General features: G+C 47.0%; 1 protein-coding gene across 1 annotated transcript in view; it reads right to left on the bottom strand.

Moving 5' to 3' along the window:
* Positions 1-233: 233 nt before the first annotated feature.
* LOC129715014 (potassium voltage-gated channel subfamily H member 3-like) overlaps positions 234-9,548 on the bottom strand; it is a 915,007-nt gene continuing 905,692 nt past the window's right edge. Inside the window, 2 exon segments of the mRNA XM_055664831.1 lie at positions 234-2,678; positions 5,768-5,814. Coding sequence (XP_055520806.1) covers positions 1,956-2,678; positions 5,768-5,814 — 770 coding nt within the window. The 3' untranslated portion in view covers positions 234-1,955.

The following is a 9,548-nucleotide window of genomic DNA, read 5'->3' as shown; positions in this document are numbered from 1 at the left end:
TTCTGTGTCCGGTTTCGGAGTTGCAGGGAATCAAAGGAAGAAACGCGGCCGGAAGCCGTACATGCAAATGGATCCATTCCGATTGGACGTCTGCGAGCGTCGGGCATCGCGATTGGACATCCGCGAGCATCGGGCATTGTGACATCGCACGGCGGGAACGAATCGAAAGGCAGGAAGGGCGCCGTACGGCAGGCGGTCGGATGGGGCGAGAGTTTTTAGATAGATAGATAGATAGATAGATAGATAGATAGATAGATAGATAGATAGATAGATGAATGCGTGAAGTATAAGAAGTAAAGTAGATGAGCTGTAAAATGATTAGTCCAAGTCAACATGTTAGGAGATTGCAGGGTGACCTGGACAGGTTGAGTGAGTGGGCAGATGCGTGGCAGATGCAGTATAATATAGATAAATGTAAGGTTACCTACTTTGGCAGCAAATACAAGGGGGGCAGATTATTATTTGAATGGGGTTAGGTTAGGTAATGGTGAGGTACAGCAAGACCTGGGTGTTCTTGTACACCAGTCACTGAAAGTTGGCGTGCAGGTACAGCAGGCAGTGAAGAAAGCTAATGGAATGTTGGCCTTCATAACAAGAGGATTTCAGTATAGGAGTAGAGAGGTTCTTCTGCAGTTGTATAGGGCTCTGGTAAGACCACATCTGGAGTATTGTGTACAGTTTTGGTCTCCTAATTTGACGAAATACATCCTTGTGATTGAGGCAGTGCAGCGTAGGTTCACGAGATTGATCCCTGGGATGGCGGGACTGTCATATGAGGAAAGATTGAAAAGACTAGGCTTGTATTCACTGGAGTTCAGAAGGATGAGGGGGATCTTATAGAAAGATATAAAATTATAAAAGGACTGGACAAGCTAGATGCAGGAAAAATGTTCCAAATGTTAGGCGAGTCCAGAACCAGAGGCCACTGTTTTAGAATAAAGGGGAGGCCAATTAAGACTGTGAGAAAAAGCTTTTTCATGCGGAGTGTTATGAATTTGTGGAATTCCCTGCTACAGGCGGCAGTGGAGGCCAAATCACTGGATGGATCTAAGAGAGAGTTAGAGTTCTATGGGCTAGTTGAATTAAGGGATATGGGGAGAAGGCAGGCATGGGTTATTGATTGGGGCCGATCAACCATGATCACATTGATTGGCAATGCTGGCTTGAAGGGCCGATTGGCCTCCTCCTGCACCTATTTTCTATGTTTCTATGTTTCTATCCCTTGATTCCTTTAGCACTGACTCTATTTCTAAAGCATGCAACTATTTTGATCTCTTTACTGCTGTTCCTACTCAGGAACTAGTCATTGTTTGAATGATATGGACTAGATTTGAGTTTTCACCAGAGTGCATCGCCTTTAATAAAATACACCTTCAGTTCCAAGTTTCCCAGCTAATGATGAACTGGAATACATGCATCATGCATAAATATACATATATATAATGACATGTATCTATTACATGTATTTAATTTGATCTTTTAAAACTTGCAAGCTTATCCCATTATGCAAAAAAAAGGAAAAAGTAATCTGTATAAAGATTTTTTTTTAAAGTAACAAAGGTAGAAAAATAAGTCCTTTTTTTGTTATATATAATCATTCAGCCACTTGCAACCGCATAGCAGTATGTATTCTGTACAATACACATTTTGGCTCCTTCAAAAGAACGCGTGAAGAAACAAATCTCTGAAGGGAGTTCATGCTTTTCTGCCGTTCAACATTTGACATTAACTTTGTTCCTTCCCACGACAGTGAAATCTATTTCACTTGTTATTTTACCCTGTTGCATATTCTTGTTCCTTTGTTTGCAAATTGTATCAAAGAATAAGATTTCCATTTGATTTTCACTTCTGAATTTTTAGAACAAAACTTTAATTCAAAATGAAAAGTGGTGATATTCTTCATAAAAAGTTACAGACCTGGCAAACTATACCCACATTTCTTCAACCCCAGGAATTTATAGATTTGTCCCATCATCATCAATGAACTGAATTGAGTCGCTGCCAGAGTCTTCAGTGGATGTCCTGACCATCTCAACAGAACACGTATCTCCCTTGTGGTGGTCCGGCATTAATGTTATGCCCAGATGTTCAGCCACTCTATGTGGTGAGCAACCAGCATCTGCTTGCAATGAGAGTTTTGCCATGAGTGTGTCGTGTCCCATGATGTTAGGTTCATCAGGTTGACTATCCTCTTCTAAATTTGTCAACGTACTGGGAGGTGAAGAAGCAAAAGGCGTTAAATCTGCATGCAGGGCTTGTTGATGAGGTAACAGGCAGCTGTTGGCTTTCATGGGCTGCTTCAGAAGGTGCGGGTCACTGCCTCTGTGAACTGATGGATCCCTCAAGGAGCTGAGAGACAATGAAGCGTGAACCGTCTGTCCTTGCAAATTCAGTGCTGGTGACCTTGGCGGGTCAAGGTTACTTTCGGGCCACGAGCATCGATGTGGAAAGTTGGGCCTCAACAAGACCGGGCAAGTCAGGGCCACGGAGGGAGCCTGTGAGCGCACAGTGCTGCTGAATCCACTGCTGTTGCTGTACAGAGCTGAGGGGCTGGGGTGCAGCACAAGGTCAGGGGAGGCAAGGTCGTACCTATGGCAGGTCAGCAGAGGTTTCAGAAGCAGCATCATGTCCTGCAATTCCTTACTCAGCTGAGTGACCTGATGAGAAAGGTGCAGCATCTGGAAGGTACAATATAATCAGATTAAAATACTAACCGGGGGGGGGGTGGGGGGGGGGGCGAGGGGGGAAGTCTAAGGAAAAGGAGGGAGATAGGGGGAGGGCGGAGGTCAAGGGGGGGGTGTGGATGGAAGGGGGAGAGCAGCAAAGGTGAGGGGGCGAGGAAAGGTGGGGAAGGGGTAGAGGGGAAGCAAGGGGCTGGGGATGGGCGAAGGGAGGGGTGAGTTGGTGAGTGGGTCAAAGGGAAAGGGAGGGGCAATGGAAAGGAGATGGATGGAGATAGGATAAGAAGGAGGCAGGAGGTGAGGGGAAGGGAGTGGTACGTGGAAGTAAAGGACAGATGAGAGATAGAGAGGGGGGATGGGGCTTTGGAAAGTAGGAAAGCAAGCGGAGGATACGAGGGGTGAGAGGGTGGAATGGTTTGAGAGGTGAGGGGAGCGAAATGGGCAGTGGGAAGGGTCAGAAAAAGATGAGAGGCGCTTGGATGAAACTGTTACATGTTGGGGCGGGGGCAGGGTTATGACAGGGAGGAAGAGGGTGAGGAAATGGTGAAGCGGGAGGGGAAGCAAGAGGAGGGGGAAGAGGAAGAGGGGAAGCAAGTCGGGAGGAATGGAGCGAAGAGGGAGAGGGGAGTGGGAAGGGAGGGAAAGACGTGACATGGATAAGAAGGGAAGGGTGTGAGGCAGGAGGAGGACATTGAGACAAATGTATAATTTATGTTTTTCGAAGTTCCAGTCGGATATATAAAATTATCTGAAAAAACTTGAATTTGAATTCAGTCCTCCATCCCTCCCCCTTCTTGGTTCTCTGATCAGTCTGACTATCCCCTAATTAAATTTTATCTGTTTGCTTTGCTGTCCCCTTCCCCGAGCTAATGATGATCCATTCAACATTTTCCTTGATTTTCATCGCATTGTATGTCACGCTTTCACACCTTACCCTTCCTTATCTCTGTATCTCCCTCTCCCCTGACTTTCTGTCTGAAGAAGGGTCTCGACCCAAAACGTCAGCCATTCCTTCTCCCGAAATGTTGCCTATCCCACTGCGTTACTCCACGATTTTGTGTCTATCTTTGGTGTGAATCAGCATCTGCAGTTCCTTCCTACACCATCCAGCCTTTTATACCAATGAAGTAGATGAGGGTCGATCTAACCTTGGCCTCAACCACACTTCCTTGCTGTTTCCCATTTATTCTTGACTCCATTGTGCAGAATCCCAAAGATTCACAAACCTCAAAAGAAGAAATATCTCCTCTGCTACATCTACACAGGAAGGTTGGCAGCGCAACACTGTTGCAGTCTGTCTTTTTTTTATTTTTTTTGTCTAGTTAAATGTAGTTGTTGTGTTTTTTTTACACTGTTTTTAACTGTGTTTATGTGAAGGGCGCGGGGGGAGGGGAGGGTGGAAACTGTTTAAAATCTCTTCCCTGCACGGGAGACCCGACCTTTTCCCTATCCGGTCTCCGTTGTCATTGGGGCCTAGCACCGTGGAGCGGCCTCCAGCCGGAACGACCTGGGGGCCCCAGTCGCAGAGCCTGCAGACTTACCATGGTGGGGCTTGCCGGCCTCGGAGCGTGGGGAGCGGTGGTGGCTCGCTGCTGCAGCACGACTACGGAGCTCGGAGGCTCCAGCAACGCAGCTTCTGTGGACTGTGATATCGGGAGCTCGCGGGTCCGGGTTGGAGACCGTTTTCCAGAGTTCCCGCAACACAACTTCTCCAGCCCGTGTCGCAGGGTTGGGATGACCCGGAGCGGGGCCGTACATCGCCCTGCGCGGCTTTAATGGCCGCGGGACATTCAAGCGCCCGCCGGGGGCTCCAACATAGTGACATTTAGACCTGGAGTGGGGCCGTACATCGCCCGGCGTGGCCTTAAATGGTTGTGAGACTTACCCACCTGGGGCCTTAACATCGGGAGAAAAATGGAGAGCACGGGAAAGAAAATAGTCTCATCACAGTGAGGAGGACGTTCACTGGATGTTTGTGTGAATTAAATTGGTTGTGTGTCTAGTAGGGATCGTTTTTGTTTGTATGGCTGTAGTAGCCTCACAGAGGTTCCAACAAGTAAGGATCCAACTGGGTTTGGAATAGGGTTACAGCCTTAGACCGTGTCATCATTTAGTCAGTGAGTCAGTTCATTTATGATGGCATGGCGGTAGAGTTGATGCCTTACAGTGCCTCACAGCGCTCGATCAGGGTTTGATCCCGACTACCGGTACTGTCTGTATGGAATTTGTACGTTCTCCCCGTGACCTGGGTTTTCTCCGAGATCTTCGGTTTCCTCCCACACTCCAAAGACGTACAGGTTTGTAGGTTAATTGGCTTGGTACATGTAAAAATTGTCCCTAGTGGGTGTAGGATAGTGTTAATGTGCGGGGATCAGCACGGACTCGGTGGGCCAAAGGGCTTATTTCCGCGCTGTATCTCTCTAAACTAAACTAAACTAAAAGACACAAAAAGCTGGAATAACTGGGTAGGACAAGCAGCATATCTGGAGCAAAGGAATAAGTGACATTTCAGACTTAGGTTATACTTGTTATTAATGTAATCCTGATCCCTATGTATCAATATCACTGTTATGTTTATCTTTTTTTTGTTTTATTTTTGCTTTTGAAAAGATTAAAAAGAATAAAAAGATTTTGAAAGAAAGACATTTCGGGTCGAGACCCTTCTTCAGACTCCTTACACTCAGTCTGAAGAAGGGTCTCGACGCTGATTAATGATCACCCGTTCACACTAGTTCTATGTTCTGCCACTTTCTCATCCATTCCCGACACATAATAGGGTCCTATTAACCTACAAGTGTGCACGTCTTTGAATTGTGGGAGGAAACTGGAAACTGGAAACTGGTCATGCTCTCTTCCTTTGTGCTTCCAGGCACGCCACACTGACCGACAAACAGAATTGGAGCCCACATGTCAACCTCCATCTGAGACCCTCCCACATCTTTGTAAAAGTTGTTTTGCGTTATGGGAGATGGTCTATACTCCAACCACTATGATTTTTTTTCCAGGGAAGGCCAAGCATGGAAAGATATCTCAGTTTGCAACTGCTTAGTATGAAGAGTTAAAGGTGGTGACTTGTTACATCTCACCTCTCGGTTAAGTTTACAGATGTGTAGCTTGGTCTCTTCCGCCTCTCCTAGAAAGCAATGAACAAGTTTCAACGTCTTACATCATGTGAATCAAGGCAAAGCGACACAAACAGGTTAAGATATTGAGATCGAGTGTAAACCACGCACAAATATTAGGAGTTATCGGATTCCTACAACAGAAAATCTAACTTCAAAATGCCTTCAGAACATTGGATATAGGAGCGGAGGGTTGAGGGGGAGAAGGAGGTGGAGGGAGTTGGGAAGAGAGGGCAGGCGGGAAGGGGAGAGAGGAAATGGGGAGGAGAGAGGGTGGGAGAGATGAGAAAGAAAAGTAAAAGAGGTGTGAGAGGGAGAAGGAGGGCAAGGGAGTGGGGGTGAGAGGGTAGGGGTGGGAAGAGGTATGGAGGAGAGGGGGAGTCAGAGGTAGATGGGCAAGGAAGGGCCAAGGTGAGAGGGGGAATTGGAGAGTGGGCAAGGGAAAGGGGAGGGAGAGGAAGGGGGTTAAGGGGGAGAAGGAGGGGATAAGGGAGAGGGGAGAGAGGGAGCAATGGGGAGGGGTATGGGTCAGAGGAAGGTGAGGGGCAAAGAGAGGAAAGAGATCAGGGAGAGGTGGGGGTGGGGGCTGAGATGAGAGCAGGGTCATCCAGCCTCCTTTGTTACGGAATACGATTAAGTATTCTTCCTCTTAAATGAGTATCCGGTCCTTGAATGAAAATCCAAAAATGTGTACAGAAACTGCAGCAATAGTTTCACGTACATATCATAAAATTGGAGCAAATCTCACCCTTTAACAGCCCAACACCACCCTCCCCACCATTTCACCCATTTTTCACCCTGGTTCTATCCGCATAGCACATCACCATACTACATACCAATCTGAAAGGCCATTACACAATTCTAATGGTTAATCAAAACATCATGTTGCCAAAGTGGAACAGCACAAAATATGTATATGTGTGCCTCAACCCAAAATGGATTAGAATAATAGGATGTTTCAAGATTCAAGATTCACGATTCAATTTAATTGTCATTTGGACCCCTTGAGGTCCAAACGAAATGCCGTTTCTGCAGCCATACATTACAAACAAATAGACCCAAGACACAACATAATTTACATAAACATCCATCACATCGCTGTGATGGAAGGCCAAAAAAACTTATCTCTCCACTGCACACCCCCCGCCCCCCGCCCCCCGATGTCAGAGTCAAAGTCAAAGCCCCCGGGTGGCGATGGTGATTGTCCCGCGGCCATTAAAGCCACGCCGGGTGGTGCGAGGTCGCACACCGGGTCTTGGTGTTAGAGCCCCCGGCGTGCGCTCGCAGAGTCCCGCGGCCATTCCAAGCCGCGCGGGGCGGTGCTGTGAAGCCCCGCTCCAGGAGCTCTTCGACCCCGCAACTCGGGCGGGAGAAGTCGCCGTTGCGAGAGCCCTGAAAAGCGGTCTCCCTGCAGGGACCCGCAGGCTCCCGGTGCCGCCGTCGGCCAGACCCGCAGTTGCAGCTTCCGAATCTCCGGAGGTTGGGCCGCAGCAGCAGCAGCGCTCCACCACCGCTCCACCCGCTCTGGACTCGGCCAGCTCCGCAACGGTGAGGTGAGTCGTCGGCACCAGAGTCCCCGGTCTTCTCCTGTTGGAGGCCGCTCCTCGTTGCAGCCCCAACGACAACGGAGACCCGACAAAGAAAAGGTCGGGTCTCCCGTGCAGGGAGAGATTAAAAGTTACCCCCTACAGGTTTGTAGGTTAATTGGCTTGGTATAAATGTAAATGGTCCCTAGTGTGTAGGATAGTGTTAGTGTGCGGGGATCTGTGGTGTGGGCTGAAGGGCATTTTTCCGTGCTGTATCTCTAAACTAAACTATATGAATTGGACACAAAATGCTGGAGCAACTCAGCGGGACAGGCAGCATCTCTGGAGAGAAGGAATGGGTGACGTTTTGGGTCGAGAACCTTTTTGACCCAAAACGTCACGCATTCTTTCTCACGAGAGAAGCTGTCTGACCCGCTGAGTTACTCCAGCTTTTTATGTCTATCTTTTGTTTTAACCAGCATCTGCAGTTCCTTCCTACACATGTATGAAATGTGCAACAGTTTCAGAGTTGGCCAAGGCACAGATTCGGAATGACCTCCCTCTGTGTTGTGGGATTCTAGGGAGGCTAAACTAAGCAGCGCCAAGTAAAGGCGGTGGGAATATTTCCCGCAATTTGTTTTTATTCACAATTAAATACTCGGTGGACCGTAATCTGTGGCAGAAAGCTAGTGTAGAATGTAAGACGAATATATGGGAGCAAGATGGACAATAAATGTGACGTGTCAATGAAGCCCTCAGCTTGTAAAGGAGTATGTTACTGTATATCATGTTGTCACTTGCGGGTGGAGCACCAAGGTAAATTCCTTGTATGTGAATACTTGGCTAATAAACTTATTCATTCATTCAATCATTCATTCATGCATGAAAAACATACAACTTAACAAAATCAGGTAGGAAGGATGTGTAGATGCTGCTTACACTGAAGATAGACACATAATGCTGGAGTAACTCAGCGGGACAGGCAGCATCTCTGCATTCCTTCAGTCCAGAGATGCTGCCTATCCCGCTGAGTTACTCCAACATTTTGTATCTATAACAAAAGCCTGCAAATGGATTTTTTTCAACCAGCGTAATGATTACCAATTCTACTCACTACTTTGTGTGGACTCAAATGTGATTAATCACCTGATAGCCAATGACAGTTCCTATTGTAACAAACCAGCAGCCAACAAACACCAAAGAGTTCGCAGAATCATCAGCATGCAAACAGTCCTTCAGCCCAGCAGGTGGCATAGTGGTGCAGTGGTAGAGTAGCTGCCTTACAGCTCTTGCAGTGCCAGAAACCCGGGTGAGATCCCGTCTACAGATGCTGTCTGTACAGAGTTTGTACGTTCTCCCTGTGACCTGCATGGGTTTTCTCCGAGATCTTTGGTTTCCTCCCACACTCCCAAGACATACAGGTTTATAGGTTAATTGGTTTTGGTATAAATATAAATTGTCCCTGTTGTTAATATGCGGGGATCACTGGTTGGCATGGACTCGGTGGGCCAAAGGGACGATTTCCGAGCTGTTTCTCTATACTAAACTAATCTAAAACAGGTTCAAGAAGGAACTGCAGATGCTGGAAAATCGAACATAGACTAAATTGCTGGAGAAACTCAGTGGGTGAGGCAGCATCTATGGAGCGAGGGAAATAGGCAACGTTTCAGGCCAAAACCCTTCTTCAACAGGTCTGAGTACTTGTTTGGTAGCTCGACTCAGTGCAGCACAGCCTTGCCCATGGGTTACAACTGCAGATGGTGGCTGATGTCGATGAGTTGCAGATGTGCCATTCAGGTACAGCAGTTTGGTTCCATGAGCATTTTGGGTGAATGCTGCTGTCTCCTGAAAGGAGCCCATCTATAATAGTAAGATTAAACGAGAACTTACTAGTTTGAAGTTTGATCTTTATTTTATGAGGAGTTACGATGAGGGATTACGTGAAGATCCCGTCAGCACGCATGCGCGACATTCTTCAAAGCAACGATGTAGAATCACAGAAATAGTAATTTAAATAAACATAGTAAGATAAGAACTAGGATACCAGTTGACCTTTATAATTTAGGGTGGGAGCGGAGGGCACGTAATCCCTCATCGTAACTCCTCATAAAATAAAGATCAAACTTCAAACTGGTAAGTTCTCATTTAATCTTACTATTTTACTTCAAAGTCACGTGAGTGACTACGTGAAGATTTAAAAGATCTGTGATTTCAAGCCG

This window comes from Leucoraja erinacea, chromosome 46 (genome assembly GCF_028641065.1).
Source record: "Leucoraja erinacea ecotype New England chromosome 46, Leri_hhj_1, whole genome shotgun sequence".
Classification (NCBI taxonomy): Eukaryota; Metazoa; Chordata; class Chondrichthyes; order Rajiformes; family Rajidae; genus Leucoraja; species Leucoraja erinaceus.
The sequence above is the reverse complement of the archived record's forward strand: the minus strand, read 5'-3'. Positions and strand labels throughout refer to the sequence as shown.